This window comes from Daphnia magna, linkage group LG3 (genome assembly GCF_020631705.1).
Source record: "Daphnia magna isolate NIES linkage group LG3, ASM2063170v1.1, whole genome shotgun sequence".
Classification (NCBI taxonomy): domain Eukaryota; kingdom Metazoa; phylum Arthropoda; class Branchiopoda; order Diplostraca; family Daphniidae; genus Daphnia; species Daphnia magna.
The window spans coordinates 8,174,800-8,193,417 of NC_059184.1; the positions used below are offsets into that span (position 1 = coordinate 8,174,800).

An 18,618-nucleotide genomic window follows, 5' to 3' on the forward strand; every position below is an offset into this window, starting at 1 on the left:
CGTAAATGATACTGAAAATGATGCACAAGTTGATGAATTATGAAGAGGAGAATAACGTTTCGCATAATTTCCGTCGTTTGTTTGCTTTATGGGCAGTAACATGGGGGGGGGGTCCATCAAAACACGATTGATGCATTGCTAGCCATATTTCACTTATTTCAATGGGAATTAGATTTATCAAAAACTAATAGAGCCCTTTTGAAAACGCCTAACGATGTAAAAAAAAATCTCTTTCTCTCGGGTTGTATTGCCATCAAGGGATTTCGAAAAAAAATTTAGTAAAAATTTCTATTTATTTCAACATTTAATTTAAAGAATTATTTAAAAATACAACAAATAACACAATTATATAGTCAACAAAAATATATTTATTTTATAGCCAAATTAAAGCCCGTTCGGATATCCATGGAATGCCCGACGGCGCTGATTAGGGCAGTCAAAAACAATTTAAAAGACTCCCGTTGGACATCCAAATCGGAGGTCGGGCTGTCCGACGGATATCAATAAGATGTACTTAACATCCGACCTTGTAATCTATCGGACATCCGACGGACTGTGATGCGACAACCACATTTGAATTTTTCATCACAATACATTTTTTCAGAACGGAAATTAAACCATTCCTTAAACCTAAATGTACGTAACTCCCCAAGAGAAACTTGTTCAAGCAAAAGCTTTCCTCGCAGGGTTTTCATTTATGTCTTGCAATTTTTCGGGAAGTATGTCAATCCCGGATTCTCTCGAAGTACTTGCAGCAGCCAGTCAACATGAAATTGAGGTGCTCGGAAGTCTCTCACCCATTTTGCCAAACCATTGCTGACCGATGCTTGTAAGAAACCGTTATTGCAGGCCCGTCCATATCCTCTTGAACTACCAAGCAACTAACATAATCTGACGAGTGTGCTGTCAATCACACTGGTACGTCGTTGTAAATGAATCCAGTGGTAGAAGGACGGTTGCCAGTATTTTCTGCAAAGTCCAAGTCAAGACAGCCCAACAAGTTCTCCTTCCTTTTTCTTTCAAAACAAAGTCCATAGTGTTTAGTCCCGGTTAACTAGGATAAAATTCTTTTTACACCATTCCGGTGACCTATTCCGAGATTTTGGCAAAACTCAGACACTTGTCCAACTGAAAACGCAATGTCAAACCAACTGCTTTATACACAGTGTTGAATGTAGCAAGTTTTCACCAGCAGAGGTGTCCGGTGACATCGATTAAGTAAGACGTACGTTAGGAAGGTGGTATTAATTTTTAATGGCAATGTTCAATATTGAACCGTTTTACTGTTTTACTGATAAACTTATTTGAGAGATGTGTAGTTTTCGTCTGGGGCTATCTCTGACAATATCCAGGCCTCTAAAACGGTCTGCAAAGAACGATTGAATTTCAAAATGAACAATTAGGTATGTAAGAATGGATGAAAGAGTGTCTTTTTTGTTTGTGCAGATGAAGCAATCGTTAAAAAAATTGTACTACTGTAAATTTCTCCTCTTGGCAACGATAGTAACACAACTACCAACTGCACAACGGGTGAGTCAAAATTTTAGCAAAAATTCGTTAAACTTGGTGTTTCAAGCTCTAGAAGCGGCAATGCATAGATTTTTGAAGATGGCATACCTCATCTTCCCTACCTGATACCACAAAACCTCCAGGTTGTTCTAAATATAGTTCCTGTTTTAGCTGGCCATACAGAAAAGCTTTTTTATATCCAATTTGATCATGACAAGATCCCTGGCAGCAACAAGGCAGAGAAGAGTGCGTTAAGAAATTTTTTTACCACAGGAGCATAGGTGTCTTGGTCCTGTGGTGTCCATTCCATAACTATGAGTGTATCCTTTCGCCCCTAACTGAGCTTTGTACCAAGAGTGGAACATCTTTATGGCCGGGACTCACTTTAAACACCCACTTGGCTTTGATTGGTGTGGCCAGGTGTTTCCCCATTCCATTTTTTATGTGTGATGCATATTTCACTTCAATGAGGGGTCTCCAAAGATGAGCGTCCTCAGATGACATAGCCTCAGTGTAGTACAGTGGCACGTACGGTGGTTCAGTCAGGGTAGTATTTGAAATTAGTGCCAACAAGTTATTCCTCCACTCCATAAAATTTCAGTGTGGGATCGTCTGAGTTGAACGGGTGGAGAATTTGTGGTTACTTCTTCCTCAGTTGAATCAGATAACTCCTGGGGAACTAAAGGGGCTCGGTTATCTTTACAATCTGATTTATCAGTGGCGTCAGATTCTTTGGCATTTTTTTTTCAGTCATCTTCTATAGTTTCACAGTTTGAATCTGGAAAAACAAAAATGTGTTCACTTTCAACAGATGAATATTGGAAATTGTGATTTTGTCTATTAAAACGTCTCGGCTAATAACTATTTTTTTCTTGTCTGGAATCCATACTCTGAAAGCTTTTGACGTTTCGAAATAGCCTACAAAAATATCTCCTTGACTTTTGGGATCAAACTTCTTTCGAATGGCATCTGGTAGGTGAACAAACGCTCGAGCTCCAAAGATTCTGAAGTAGGAGATGTCAATTTTTTTCAGATACTTCATTTTTAAAGGCGTGACATGAGCTGATTTTGATAGGACTCTATTAAGAGTATAGACTGAATAAGGCACGGCTTCTGCCCAGAGTTTTAGTAGTATACGTCTTTATAAGACTGCGGGCTGCCTATAAAAGCGTTTGGTTAGCTGTCTCTACTACATCGTTTTGGAAAGGAGTATAGGGAGTGGTGGTCTCATGGCGGATGCCTGAGTCTTGAACCCAGATTTTAAATTGGTTGCTCGTAAATTCACCTCCATTATTACTACGTAGTGTTCAAACTGATTCCGCTGTTGAATTTTTCAAAGAAGTAGCAAAGGCACGGAAGAGATCGGGGACTTCATCTTTTCTCTTCAGAAAATGAACTGTAGTCTAGGCACTGTAATAATTCTTGAAGATGAAAAAGTAACGTAATCCAGAAGGTGTAGTTGGTTCTATCGGTCCAAAAACATCTGAGTGAATTAAAGGTCCTATGCGTGTTTCTCTTGTTCTGCCTACAGGAAACTGCTAACGATGCATCTCGCCTAGAGTGCACCCAATGCAAACAGTTCTAGAGTCAGGACGCTCAGTATTTAGATTTAGTCCTTGGACAAGATTTTGGGATGAAATGTTCAAGATCGTATTCATAGAAAATGAGTGAGCCGTTCGTGCCATGTAGCCATAGGAAGTAAAATGCTGGCATAAAGTGCTATGTCGTCATGAGCAACTTTAGCAGTAATGTTCAGTCTATAGAGGGTGTTACCAGACCGTGTTCATGACAACTCGAGAGTACTGTTGCGATAGAACAAAACTTCATTGTTGGAAAAAATGGTTTCAACTCCATCTGTTGTTGCCGCTGCAATAAAGAAAACATTTATTCTAAGTTTTGGCATGCAAAGCACACCTCGAATAAGAATAGGAATCTGGTTGAAATTAACTATGGTGACTGCATTTACATCACCTTGTCCTAGTATTAAGAGCCTCGTATCACCAATGCTAGAGACGTACCATGTGCCTGAATTAATTGCCTTAAGGTGCCAGATGATACATCTCTGGTCTGTCATATGACGTGTGGCTCCATAATAATCATACCAGAATGAGTCATTTCGTATGACTGGGTTAGTGAGTGACTGATAGCTGTAATTTTCTTTGTTAGGTTGGTCACCTGTTAGATCAACTTGACTATAATTTGCTAAATTTGAGGAAGTTTCCACAACATGTGATCACCTCTCACGTTCGTCTCTTATTCGGTTGCGACAGTTTTTATTGAGATGATTAAGGCCACCGCAATAATTGCGTTCTCTTGAATATTGGTTGTTTGCACGCTCGCGACCTAGTCCTCTGAATTTAAGACCTTTACTGTTACGCCCACGGCTTTTGACTCCACGAACTCTAAAAGGCTGACTGGGATGACTCAGAAAGTTGATAATAGAGTGGTGAGATTGCGTAGGATATTTGTTTAAAAAGAATATTACATCTAGAGAGTCAGGTTTACCACTGTTATACAGCTTTGTGGCATTTTCTTCTTTCAATACACGCTGAGTCAGCAAGCACATTTTCTTTTCTCATAGTGGAACATTATTCTAAACTGATAGGAAGTGTCGAAAACTGGGTGGCAGTGTGGCAAGGATGTTTGTCAACACTTGGACTTCTGTTACAGGTTCATCCAGGTCTTTAAAGGCGGGTTTTGGCGTCTACCTGGTTCATCAGGAATGAGGTTGACTCGCGACCAACCGTATTTTAGTGTCAACCTGGTTGAACTGAACTAATGATTTGGTGACAACTGAAATTTTTTTTCTTGGTGGAGTTTCAACTTCAACCGTTAGACTAAAAAGCCTAATTCTACCATGGTCCTAGAGTATGGTAGAACCAGAACCGAAGCAGACGACCCAACCCTTTTTCTATGCCGAAGAAAATTGTAATATGTCAACAAAGGCTTCACTAATAATATCTAAAAACCAGCAGATGTAATAATTTTTCTCATTTTCCGTTGTCCATATTTTTCCTTGATTACAATAAGCTGTACAGTGTAGACAAAATCAAGTGTTACGTTTTGTGTGATTACATATTTTACACTATGGCTGAAGGCAGTGTTATTGGTCCCGTTCCTAATGAAGAAAAAATGAAAGAAAGAAAATTAATTTGGTGTGGAAATCGTTGTAAGTCCCAAAAAAAGGTTGACGATGAAGCCACAAGATTTTTTTAAAGTAAAATCCCTATTTATTTGAAATATTTTATTTATTCGCCATCTAATTATTTGTAATTTTAATACAGCACTGGTCAAAGGTAAATAGAGTAAACTAAGTAATGGTTTTAGCAAGAAGAATATGATATGGGAAGATATCGGGGAAGAAATGAAGACAAATGGATACAAAACTAGTGAAGGCAACAAGCCTGGTGTCATTTGCTCACAGAAATGGAATTATGTGTGGAAGACCTACAAAAACTTCACACTGCTTGTTGAAAAAACTGGATCAGGGGCAGATGTATTACATATGAAGCCACAGTTTTATAATGAAATTCGGGAAATTTTAGGTATAATTTTTATAATAATTTCAAAAACCTGTGTAAACATAAACCTTTGTGCTATACCTGCAATAACAGGTACAGCACAGAATGTGCACTCACAATATCTATGCGATTCAGTAATGGTTACTCAGAATCCTACACGTATGGACATTAAAGACTTCGCCAAAAACTAAAAGATCTTGTTATGATAATTCTATGTTTAAGTTCTTTGTAAAGAATTAATCATTATTTTAATTATTGTAGAAAATAAAAACCCGCCTTTTAATGAGAATGACGGCGAGGCTTTGAATAAAATCCATTTCTCTGACGACGAGTGTGACGAGGGGGATTATGATGAAAAACATGTTGAACCAAGATCGAAAAAGCGGGAAAGAAATTGCAAGGGTTCAAATGTTGAGAAAATGTTAAATATGTTGGCAGTCATCAGTAAAAAAAAAGAGAGAATGAAAGACAAAAAATGAGACTCGAGAAACAGAAACGTCATCAAGAGAAAATTGATCAATCAAAGAACCTTATCGAGATTCTGCGAATGGCTGTCAAGAATCCTAAATGAACAGTCATAAGTAATTAACAAATGAAATTGTGAGTGATAGCAAAAATAAAGTAAATAATGAATTACAATCCATCCTTATACATACCAGGGAAAACCAGAATTCATCTGAATACCTGAAATGCACGAAGAAAAATATGAATTAGTTGAAAAAAAATAAGGAAAACCGCCAGCATCTTTCACATAAGCAATCAGGAGATATAAGCAGTGCAAGTGATACTACTGACGAAGAAGCATATAACAATAGTGATTAAAAAGAAATGTTGTTTAAGATCGATTTCGTCTCTCTCATTTGTTCATTCATCTTCCGCACCTTCATTCCTGCCTTATCTTCGTCGTTGTTTACATGCAACAAATATTTGTGTTATTAACAATACGTGATGTCACACGTAACTAAGATTTTCATTCCAGTTTTTTTTTCAGTAATTGAAAATTAAATAAAGTGCTTTTATAAAAAGTACGGAAACCTGAAATACTAATTATTTAGCTGGTCATAAGTTGTTTGATTTTTACATTTTTATTTGTAGCCAAGAGGACCTTCAAAGAATCAAGGAAAAAAACAATCAAGGCAATACAAGATTATCAAATTTCAGCAACGAGCAAATGCGATTACATTTCTGGTATTAAAAGAATTTCTTATTCTTTCTCGCTTGCCTGGGCACAATAATGTGGAAAATTTTGGTTTTCTCGTGGATCACAGCGGTTTGGATTCACATTGCAATGGAGGGGAATGTGACAATAACTTTCGCGATTGATTTCCCCTTTCTGAATGCAAATGTTAGCAATACACACGAGGATACAACAACATTACCAGCATTTTCTATTTTAGCATCTACATTTTTACGCCTTCTGAATCTTCCTTTAATTCACCAAATAAATGTTCGCAATTATTTAACTTATTATAAAGAAAACTGCGATGAAAAATATAACTATCTTGGGAGCTACCAGGAAATCCACTGAAAACGTAGAAAAAGTTCCGTCATACAGGACAATGGCCATGATGACAAAACTATGAAATTTTTGGTAGTTTCGATATGGCTTCTGGTCTGCCAAAAGAGGATGAACAGGAATATGGCAACCGTCAATTGCACCTAAATCTTCTGGGAAACCAAATTTTCCCTTCAACATTAATGCAATGTATGGCATTTCAGTTTCAACGGGCCACTTAAGGAGACGTGATTGATGTTCGAAAAGGAGCTGCCACGCTGCTACTTTCCATCAACTTTTCTGACACACAGACAATTGCCAACAATTGGTTGCATCCATTTCATTGTGGAAAAATGTTTGAAACCTGGGGATAAAAGAATGATTATGATACGGCAAAAGGTAAAATGCAGCTAGGTCAATTTACCTCAACAGTGAAGGCTGACTGGCACGTAGAATGGAACAAAAAACTTCAACAAAAAAAACTCAAACAAGAAAATTCAACAAAGCCTCTGAGAAAATAAATCTATAATTTGGACATAAAACATATTTCAGTAATTAGTATTACCATTTCTCGCAGTAATTAAAAATCCCTAAAACAATAGACACAACCGCCAAAGAACCAAGAATAACTCGCAGAACGACTGGCGAAAAACATAGAAGGGGTAAAATTAGGCACAAGACAATAAAAAAATTAACAAAAGATTCGAACCCGATCCAACAATCAGTTGGGCACACTGAATCTGGAATGAAAGTATAAAAGTGAGAATTATACGACAGCGTATAAATTAAAAAATAAATAAATTTTGACTGCACATAGCAGACAACCTGAGATAGAGAGAAGGGTACACCGCTGCCGCATTTTATGAAAGTTGTGGTTTTCGCCGAATGATGGAGTGGTGGACGTGACTTCAGCTCAACTTTCATTTTGGCGTCAAATGAAATGTAAACTTGGTTAGCCCGACTTCAACCAACCGTGTTTATCTAAAATCCATTTTGGTGTCAACCTTATGGTTGAGTTCAACTCAAACAGGTAGACGCCAAAACGCGCCTTATGTTGAAAGACAAGTAATTAAATGGCCGAGATATGACACATCACGTTGCGATCGGGTTGATACTTATACTCGAAAAATTGTTGCAGTAATAGGTGTTTGTTCTCAGCAGCTTTTTTGTGAATGTTGGGTAGAGAGTCTAACCCCCCTGTCATTTACGGTCTGGCATCCGTAAAGGGTATTCTGTTGCTGTCTCTCTTTTATGGCAAATAATTACCTATTTATTATTATTAATTTGATATAATTATTAATATAATTACCTATTTAAGAGCCTGTACATCTCTGGCTTTCCAAGCATCAATCAACTTTTGATTGGAAGCAGTCCCATCAGACTTAATAGCCTAAAGTATAAAACATGAGTGTAAAACTTACTCGCACACTTATCTAGTAGTATAACTTACTGCAGTATAAATCTTTTCCACCTCATTTACAACATCAAGGAGATTGAATGCCTCCAAAAGTACCCAGCACCAAAACTTCCATTGATGGAAATTGCACCCGTCAAACTTGACTAAATGACTAATGTCTTTTGATGTTGAGTGAGACATAGTTTAACCACAGATAATATTTCTCAATGTAAATTGGCATATGCTGCGTCCATAACCTGTTAGAGTGAAGATTTTAATACAAATATACAAAAATTTTGTTTTAACCTTTTAACTATATTGTCGCGGTTATTTGAGGCCCCATGGACTAGTTGTCACGTCCGGCGCTTCTGTATCGGCTATTGACCGCAACTCTACCCGAGATGTCCGGCAGTCTTGTCAGCAGATATTTCTCCCGGTAGCTGCTGTCTACGTTAGTGCATAAATACTTGTGTGTGTCCCTTGCTGTGCCCCAGTCTAGTTGTAACTGTTTGTTAGTACTGTGTGTGTGTGAGCGCACCGACAATGAATACAATCTTAATCGCTACTTGAGTCTCAGCGTTATTCCTCGGTGCTACATGGTGGAGATGCAGAACTTGTGGTAAGTCTTTGCGCTGTTTCATTCTATTGTGCTCTAGTTGTGCGGAGGCGGAGGCTGTTAGGGGCTTCCGAGAGTCGTCGACCCAACTGGCCTATGCGCCTTAAACTGTTGGGGTACGAAGCCACAGCACCGGCCGTGTGACGGGCGATTAGGGTGCGATAGCGCGGGGACGGCCATAAGAATTTCTGGGGAGGTAGGTGGGACCTAGTGGTGATTAAGGGGGCGTAGAGGCGGACAGTGGTGCGCTGCAAGGCGGTAGATCATCGCCGGTAACGATTGAAAAATCGGGAGTTAGACGAAGAGTCGTTCGTCGGGAGGCGGTAGGTTACCGTTGTGAGCGATCTGAGGATCGGGTTTTAGACGAAGAGTCGTTCGTCGGGAGGCGGTAGGTTACCGTTGTGAGCGATCGGAAGATCGGATTTAGACGAAGAGTCATTCGTCGGGAGGCGGTAGGTTACCGTTGTGGGCGATCTGAGGATCGGGCTTTAGACAAATAGTCAGAAGGCAGTAGATGAGTGGGGGTGCTGGTAGAGCCAGGGGAAGACAACGCCCTCGCGACGAGTTGGGCGATTTGCGCCAAGGGTTGATCAAGCAATTGTAGGTGGTATCGTCGAAACCCTCAACCCGAGTAACCTTGTGCGAAGGAACGGGAGTCGAGTGGACGACTGTGTAGGTGAGCCAGGAGGATTATCCGGGTGGGAAGACCGTACACGGGTAATAACGAGAGAAAATAATTTGGGGCAACATCAAGCTAGTATTAGCGAGGAGGAAACTCTAGCGTGGGCGGACGGCGAGGACAGCTCTGATTCTGAGGACAGTGAAGAGGGAGTAGAGTGGGATTTTGGCACTTTTCGACGGAGATCTTCGGTTGCAAGCGCTCGATTGTTACGCGGCAGGTTAGCGAGAAATTCTGTTGTGGCCGCGGCAGTTGCCCCCTCAATACCGTAGGGATGGCAGCCCAAATCAAATTCCAGACTCCACCCACATTCACCGGTCGGGATGGGGAAGACGTAGTGAGTTGGATCCATCGCTACGAAAAGGTGGGTAGATACAACCGATGGGGTGAAAACGAGTTACGGGATCACATTGAGCTGTCATTAGAGGGGGCTGCGGGCAAATGGTATGCGTGCATGGAGGCAACGGGCAATCTTACCAATGCGTGGTCGGACGTACAAGGGCCCCCGGTGGTCAGGGGAGTTAAATCGACACTGTTGACACAGTTTACGCCCGTAAACTATGTGCGACATAACGAGGCCAAATTGCGTGCGAGGAAGCAGGGAATTGAGGAATCGACCCTGGAGTACTACTACGACGTGCTTGATCTGTGCAGGAGGGTAAACGCGCGTATGGCCGAAGCCACGAAGCTAGCGTATCTCTGGCAGGGGTTGAGACCTAGTGTACTAGAACAATTATGGAGCTTAAAGCCCACTAACTGCGATGAGTTCCTCCAGGAAGTAAAGCGCTTCCAGGAGATGACCGATCGAGGGAAGCAATACGAGTGGGCTATGGGAGTTATGGGAAGGGAGGAAAGACCCACGCATGACCCATCGCAGCAAGATGCAACGGTAGAAACGAGGTTGGAAAAAATCGAGAGAATGCTGGGAGTTATGGGAAGGGAGGAAAACCCCACGTATGACCCATCGCAGCAAGATGCAACGGTACAAACGAGGTTGGAAAAGATCGAGAGAATGTTGGAGGAATTAATGTAGAGAAGAAAAAGAGCGGCGTGAAAGCAGCCGGAGACAGAGAAGGAGAAGCAGAGGGGAGGACTTGGCCAAGCTGAAGACCCAATTGGTAGAGAAGAGCGACACTGCATGGAAATTCTTCGATGGCGGGAGCGGTTGACTTGCTGAAAGTGGAAAAATCCCCCAACTTATGTTATTTTATGAACTCATGTACTTTTTTTTTCTCTCTCTCTCTCGGTTGATGTTTGGCAAGGTATTGTCTTTGTAGAGTGTAGAGGGGTCAAATGTTCCCCATGGTATGTTGAGTTTTTGGGATATAGAGTCTTATAGGAAAGTAATAGCGGTCGGGACGACTCGCTATCTAGGGAGGGAGATGTCGCGCTTATTTGAGGCCCCATGGACTAGTTGTCACGTCCGGCGCTTCTGTATCGGCTATTGACCGCAACTCTACCCGAGATGTCCGGCAGTCTTGTCAGCAGATATTTCTCCCGGTAGCTGCTGTCTACGTTAGTGCATAAATACTTGTGTGTGTCCCTTGCTGTGCCCCAGTCTAGTTGTAACTGTTTGTTAGTACTGTGTGTGTGTGAGCGCACCGACAATGAATACAATCTTAATCGCTACTTGAGTCTCAGCGTTATTCCTCGGTGCTACAATATTCTTTGACATACCTATCAGACTAGCAGAGAAGACAGTCATCCAAAAAAATTTTTCGGTAAAAATGATCCGATCGGATACATTTTTTAATCGCCGATCCGATCTCCGATCAATCTCAAATGATCGGATCAGTGATCAATTTTTTTATCTTGATCGGGATCGCGATCAATTTTTGATCGAAATCGCGGCAAGTCTGACTAGCATGCTTGTACCACATGCTCACCTGCAATGGAGCTATTGGCACAGAGATGAGGAATGAGGGTTGATGATAATGGAAGAAAAATGACGGGGATTGAATACACTTTATTTCTTGTTTAGGGGGAGAGAAATTTGCCACCGGCAGGGAGAACAAAGGGACTGGCTATTGAACCATTGTTGGGGGGGTAAACAAGACGCACTTGTCTACGTTAAAGGTTTACAGAATACACTAACTACACAAAGAAAATACTTCCCCTCGTACACATGGTAAGGCCCTTGCCCGCCGCAACCCTACCCCTGAAGGCCGCACTGTAGGTGACAGCAGACCCCCCTGTCTACAGGTAACAGAAAAAAGAATAGAATGGAAAAAAAAACCAAACATTAACAAAAAAACAAAAATGAAAATGTGTGGCTCTTCAGCTCTTCTGATGGGTTCACTCCCCTACACGTTAACCAGAGACTACTCCCCTGTAATCCCGTCTATGTCTGCTTAGGATCTCATGATGTTCAGATGAGTTGCATATGGAGCAGTGACGCGGTTGAGGGCAATCCGAGAGCTTCAAATTTCCCGCAACGGCCAAGGCAAGGAAGCATCCGAAACAGTGTTGTTACGAAAAAAGAAGCTCCAAGCGATCCTGGTTGGTCAGCAACATAAAGTAGTTGCATTCCACGATCTGCCGGTCTCACTTTGACGTTTTTCTAGGAAAGACCCGATGTAGTTACTCATCAGGGTCTCCTTTTCCGAGTTGTAGTGTACATGTACGTTATTGAGGTCCACGACCACGTTGTCCAGCTCCTCGTAAAGGCGTTTTACCACCAATTGGTGGGCATAGACTGCGTCAACATCCACCTTTCTTGCTTTCAACAGTTCTTGCTGACGTTCACGCAGATTGGTAATACACATCTTTTCCATTTCACGAGATTTCTGAACCTTTTCTTTTACAGATGCTGCTGATGGAGGCGAATTTTCAGCCATGGCATACGTTGGTGGAAAAAAGGTCACTTTAACGGGTTTTCACTACAAGTTCAAAGGGCTGTTATCTGCTGGTCCGGGGGCTAAACAGCTTCCCTGAGTAGTCAGAAGCTAAACAGTAGGGGACCTTATTTTGGCCTTTGCCCTTTGAACTTAATATAGGTGGCTTCGATAATAGATAGTCATCTTCACTCTTGCTTGACGAACTATCATCAATTACTGTTACCAGGTTTGAAACAACGGCGCTGAGAAGGACCAAGGATTTTCTGTTCATATTGATAAATGAAAAAACTGTATCGATTGTAACTAACGACTTTTCGATAAAAAATACTTGCAAGTTTAAAAAACAATACTTCTCTTACTCAATAATTACTATTGATATAAGAGTTCAACCATTTACACTACATTTTTTTACTTTATGATACCGGATTCGACTCCGACGACCCAATTTTTTCCTCTTTCCCGTAAACGTCCTGCTCTTTTGCCGTAGCCATAAAACACAGCTTTGTCACTGAACGAATACAGGGGATTTTGTGGTTACGGATCTTGACTTTCACCACTCGAACAACGTTATCAGACTCACTGGCATAACTTCTATCACTTTGCCTAACGGCCGCTGTCCACGTAATGTATTTGGCTCGATGACAACAACCAGGTTTCCGACGGTTACATTTGGCCGATTTTCAATCCATTTTCTTCTTTCTGTCAGATGTGGAACGTATTCACGTAGCCATCTGTTCCAAAAATGCTGGATGGTTTGACTTTTAAGAAACTGCTTAGCTGTTATGTCTAGCTTCTCGGCATCTACCAGTTTAAAAGAACATACGGACGGGAACCTCGGGGTAGAAAATGGTTCGGTGTCAACGTGTCGGGGTCTTCTGGATCCATACTGAGATGCGTTAATGGCCAGGTGATAGTTAGCTGCTACTTCGGCTATTACCGTTCTGAGGACTCAATCAGTGACCAGACCCCGTGCGAAACGTTAAGCTAGTCTCTAGAACGCCTAGCTAAAAAATAGCTTTACGTACTTAGGTTGGTCATAAAAATCTATCTGTAAGTTACATTACTGCTGAACAAGAGCAGCCTGGTTTCTACCATCAAGCTGAAACCTACCGATTCTAATATTTTGCTTTCAGCATTAATTTAACCATGGATAGCTAGTGACGGCCAGCCTATGTACGTAAAGCTATATTTAAGCTAGTCGTTCGACTTATAAAGTTTATAGGAAATGGTCTGAATAAACTAGCTGTATGATAGCAGAGCGTTAGCTAATCTGTACTATCAGCAAATTAATTTTACGAAATCGATATTTACCAATTAATTATAAATATTATTTTATTCTACGTTGTTTTACAGTCTGCGAATGGGAAAATATTTTTTTTTTTTTAAATTGTGACATTGATATTGTTGCTGTTAAAACCAGCAGCACACAGGCTGGACGATCAATATAATTTATTTGCAATGCTGCTGTAATATTATTTATTTTGACTCGTCTCAGCAGACATCAGTATAATTAGGCGCACTATAAAAAATAACTGTTTACAGTTTACTTAAATTGTAAATAAAATGCCACCTAAAGAGAAGGAACTTTCTCGATACTTAAAACGAAAATTGGAAGTTAAAGAAGCAGATTTCGATCTGCAGCTACATATGAAGGAACAAATCGAATTGTCGTCTATAAATGTCAGGGATGTTGCAGGAAACGAAGTTCAGCCGCAACAACAATTGAGTAGTTCGTTCGAAAGTCGACCACCTGAGGTAACATTAATTATTTGTATGATTTTATTACATTGAAATGATTTTTTTGAATTAAAAGGTATTTGACTTGACTTATGAAACCTGTGGAAATACTGGAGACACTGACATTGACATTGAGGCTTCAAATGCTGATGAGTTATTTGGAAACAACACTTACGAAGAAGATGATATGGATGATTACATTTTTATGGTAAAATGTGTTATTAGTTTATTCTTTTTCAATCTCTCTCACATTCTAATACCATAAAATTGAATGTTATAGGAAGGCCTGAAAGACTGTGATCGTGCCAATTACCTTGCTTTAGTGTGCTTGGCATATAAATTGAAACATAGACTATCTAATGCTGCGTTCAAGGATCATCTGAGAATTCTGAAATTGTTTACTGGATCAACTGTCGAAGAAATGACAAGTGCAGCTAAGTGTGCAGAAAAATATAAGAAGCTTATACAACCAACGAAAAAGGTCTTTGTATGCAATGAGAAAGACTGCGATACTGTACTAAACACTGGCGCCGATGGTGTACCTTTAGCTTCACAGCCATGTGGCCATCGCTTTAGCAAGGAAAAAAAATATTGCTATTTTTTAGTGCTATCTATCGAGCAACAAATTCAGTATTTGTTGGAGAGTGACGCAGCTAAATGGTTTGATAGTAAGCAGAACTGTGACGGGAAAACAAGAGGAGATATTCAAACCGGAGACTTGTATCGAGACAAAGTTAGAATCACTGATGAGCTCATACGTTACATCACTTTGCAACTTAACACAGACGGAGCTGAGTGTCACAAAAAAGCAAATTTACGTTTTGGGCATTTATGCATAATACCTAACGAACTCCCTTACTTCTTAAGAAGATCAAACATTCTCTTATTCGCCATATGGTACGGCAACAAAAAGCCCCCAAGTGGACCTTTCCTTGAAGCCTCAATATCGGAACTCCAGCACCTTGGGACCAAAGGAGTGCAGTTCAATCAACGAACTTATTTGGTGAAGCCATTAATTCTCACAACAGATTCCATGGTACGCAGTGTTTTTCTAAATGGTTCCACTTTCAGAGGAGAATGTGGATGTGATTTTTGTCTTCACCCTGGTAAGAATTCAGTTATTTGTGCGTGATTAAAATCTTTTAAAATCGTTGAATTATTTTCCCTTGCAGGAGAGATGATTAAAATTGGCCGTGGAAGTACAAAAGTCTACCCCGAACCGACCTCAAATCCTACTTTTGCACCGAGAACTGTGGAACAGCACGAACGTGATCTGATGGTATTTCAATTAAATACTTTTATTTACAATATATACATTCCTATCGAATTTGTTTTTTCATACAGACTGTTCTGGGTACTGGGAAACGCCTCAACGGAATTAAAGGCCCTTCTCCATTTTTGGCTCTTTTGGATTTTGATTACGTCCAGGCGCAAGTACCCGATTATCTGCATTGTGTCTGCCACGGAGGAATCAAGTTTCTGGTGGCCTTATGAACTGAGACCAAATACTTTAAACAACCTTGGTACTTAGATGAAAGAAAAACGGCAATTTTAAATGCTCGTCTGATGCAAATGAAGCCACCTTATGAGATAACGCGGACTTCCAGCCCATTGTCTGATATAAGTCAGTGGAAAGCATCCAATTTCAGAGCTTTTGCTTTGTATTACTTCACAGCGCTTGAAGACCTCCTGCCGAAGGTGTATTTCGATCACTTTCTTTGCCTCATATATGGAATTCAAGTATTATTACAAGAAGAGGTGACTGTTAACCTCGTTCTAGATGTAGATTTCCTTTTGCAACACTTCGTTCGTGAAGCTGAAGTTTTATATGAAAAAAAAACATGCGTTTCAATTTCCACTTAACAACGCATTTAGTTCGTGCTACGCTAAATTGGGGATGCATTTGGAGCTGGTCGACCTTCATTCCGGAGTGGTTCAATGGCGTTTTGGTGTCATCGACAAATGGGACACAGTGCGTTCCAGAGCAAATGGTAAAAAATCTTCTCATGAAAAAAGCTGTACGTTCGGATGCAATTACTCTAATGTTAAAGTACAACTTGCCGCAAAACGTCTCAGTACTGCTTAAAGATTTTCTCAACATTTCTCACCATGATCTGCTCAGTTCATTAGAAATTGACTCGTCCGTCTTTAATTTGAAACATCTTGGAGTTCCTAAGAAAAAATTTGCAAGCAAAGAATGCAAATCCGCGATTCAGAAATATTTCTCTTCCGTAGGTGATCCGGCGCCTTTACACATTAGAAGCTATCACTCTTACAAAAGATTTCTTTTTGGAAAAAAAGCAATATTCACAACTACAAGTTACACTCGTTCACCGAAACGGATCAACTATTGCGCTTATATGAAAAATGATGTGTTCTTTATGATCGAAGAAATTGTTTCGTTCAATTTCCAACCTGATGATGCCACGGGAAACGTTTTTTTACTCGGTCGAATCATGGGATCCATCTCTAAAGAAAAGTATTCTCCCGCTCCAAAATGTTTAGAATCCCTACATTTTTGTAATTTACCTGGACAGTCTACGAAATGCGTTGGCTTGTCATCGACCCTTCTTGCATTTAGTGCAAGTGATATTTTGAAAAAAGCCGTAATTGGATTTAATAATTGCCTTACTGAAACTTACGTTGTAACTGCCCTACCCAATTCAGTTGAGACGGATTGAATACAGGAAATTTAAAATCTCCAAATGAAAATTCACATTTCTTCTTTTAATTTGCAATTGTTACGGCAATTTCATTTTATACTCCGTTTATTGCTGGTATTTTAAAAATTATCAAAAACACAATTTTGCAACGCTTTTCATGTTTTGCCGCTCAGCTATTTCCATCTGCCTTCATTCTCGTTCATTTTCGTCTCCATGACGCGTTTTCTTTTTTGAAATTTGAAGTAGTTTATAGTTTTGATTTCTTATTGAAAAAAATGAGAAACCCCATAATATACGTTCTCGTTCGCTTTAAAAAAGGTAAACCCGAGCTAGGTATTCGGACTATGGATTCCATAGCTTTTCCCAAAACATTTGTGTCTCTTCCCAACCTTGAAGACAAAATCCGCATGCTTAAAGAGTTCATTTCTGAGAAGACTGATGTTGCTTTAAAGTAATGATAAATTTTAACTAACTGTCGAAAATTTTTATTAAAGATTGTTTGTTTAGTTGGCCCAAGCATAGTGCTTCAGGTGAAGACCCATCGATCCAATTGGAACTTAAAGCTGGGCCTGTCCTTTCATTCTCAGGTGATTATTGTTGAACTTTATCTTATATCGCATGCTCTTTCTAACCAATGTTTTTTTTATTGTTTCAGAAAACATAAAGGTGTTAGAACTAACACGTGATGCAATGCCAGAACCCAAATCAAAATCTGTACGGTCCACCAAAATCTTGCACTAAACTCCAAAATCACAAGTGGCCTCCAAAGCTGTTGCTTCCGTTCCCTATGCCAAGAAGTCTTTGCCTCCAGTATTTGGAAATACTTCAAATTCAGGTTTTTTAAATATTTATTTTGCAAAGTGTTTGTTATACGTACTCTTTTATTCTTAGAACACATACAGCAGAGCAAGAGAAAAACAAAACAAAAAAATCCAGCAGGAAGCAAAGATCAATCAGTCAAACCAACAGCTGACTCAGTCAGTGATTTGGGTGTAAGTGCTCTAGTATCATCTGAAAGCGAAGAATCAAACTCTGGTAATGAAGAAGGCGATTGGTTGGCTCCATCTCCTCCTTCTCGTCCGCCCAACAAAGTCCCACGGAGTGATGTAGTAATTTTTCAATTTGTGTTTATAATCACTGACATGATTACAGATTTGTCTTTGTTACAGGTTCACTGTATTGGCAGTGCCTCAAAAAGTAATGGTGCCGTTCATCGTAATGGACTTATTCTGACTCCTCCAGGATCTCGTTGTAACACGCCCTCATCTTTCCGAACTCCAAGTAGTGAGGTAAATGCAAAACTCGAGGTTTTCAATTTACTTATTCATTAATTTCTCTTTTTTTTCATTTTATTCATTCAAAAAGGTTTTGAATGACGAAGCATCTTCTCTGAATGATATCAATTGCCAATATGACGAAAACAGTCAGGCTCAGATCATTGAACAGTCAAATTCCCTTCAAGACCTTGAAGAAGAAAATTCTTTTTTCAAAGAACATCTGAATCAAAGTGTGATTGATTACGAAGATATGAAAGCTGAATACGAAAAGAAACTAGTTGAAAAGGACGAAGTTATAAAGAGTTTACGTGAGCATAACCCATTAGTACTAGCGCAAAGTAGGGCTAAGACATACCTATTCAAGATGTTGTAAATGTTAATTTGATTTTATCTTTTGAACAGCTCTAAGGGAATCTCTGTTGTTGCTGGACACCCCTCTGGCTAATTTGCCATCAAATAGCCGCCAGTCTGCAGCTGTAAACGCTGCTAATAGTGCAGCTCCTTCGCGTTCAATGGTGAAACTTCACGAAGATTATACCACCATGATTGATCCCAGCGCCCTCAGATTAGCTATGTCGTACGGAAAATCAGGAAATACGACAAAGTAATTTCAAGCATCATTCAAAAAATTTCTCACAGCCCATTTTTTTACTTTCCCATTTTTTTTTAGGGAAATGGGAAAGATGGTGGCCACTATAATGGAGGCTTTGTGGGACAAGGCGTTCATGGCTTCGCACTCCCTATCTGGTCGCAAAGCACCGAGCGATATGAACGACCCTATTTAAAAAAATTGCCAGCAAAGCCAGCCATTCCAGCCGATACAAGAAATGCAATTATACGTATGACAGACTTCATTATAAAATTTAGACTTCGATTTCACCTCTAATC

At 40.0% G+C, this 18,618-nt stretch overlaps 1 protein-coding gene across 1 annotated transcript; it reads left to right on the forward strand.

Moving 5' to 3' along the window:
- The first annotated feature begins 9,480 nt into the window (after nt 1-9,480).
- LOC123470620 lies at nt 9,481-12,150 on the forward strand. The gene is made up of 3 exons (XM_045171159.1): nt 9,481-10,198; nt 11,781-11,970; nt 12,023-12,150. The coding sequence occupies exons 1-3, from the start codon at nt 9,491-9,493 to the stop codon at nt 12,148-12,150; spliced, it is 1,026 nt and encodes a 341-aa protein (XP_045027094.1). The 5' UTR covers nt 9,481-9,490.
- The last annotated feature ends 6,468 nt before the right edge of the window (nt 12,151-18,618 follow it).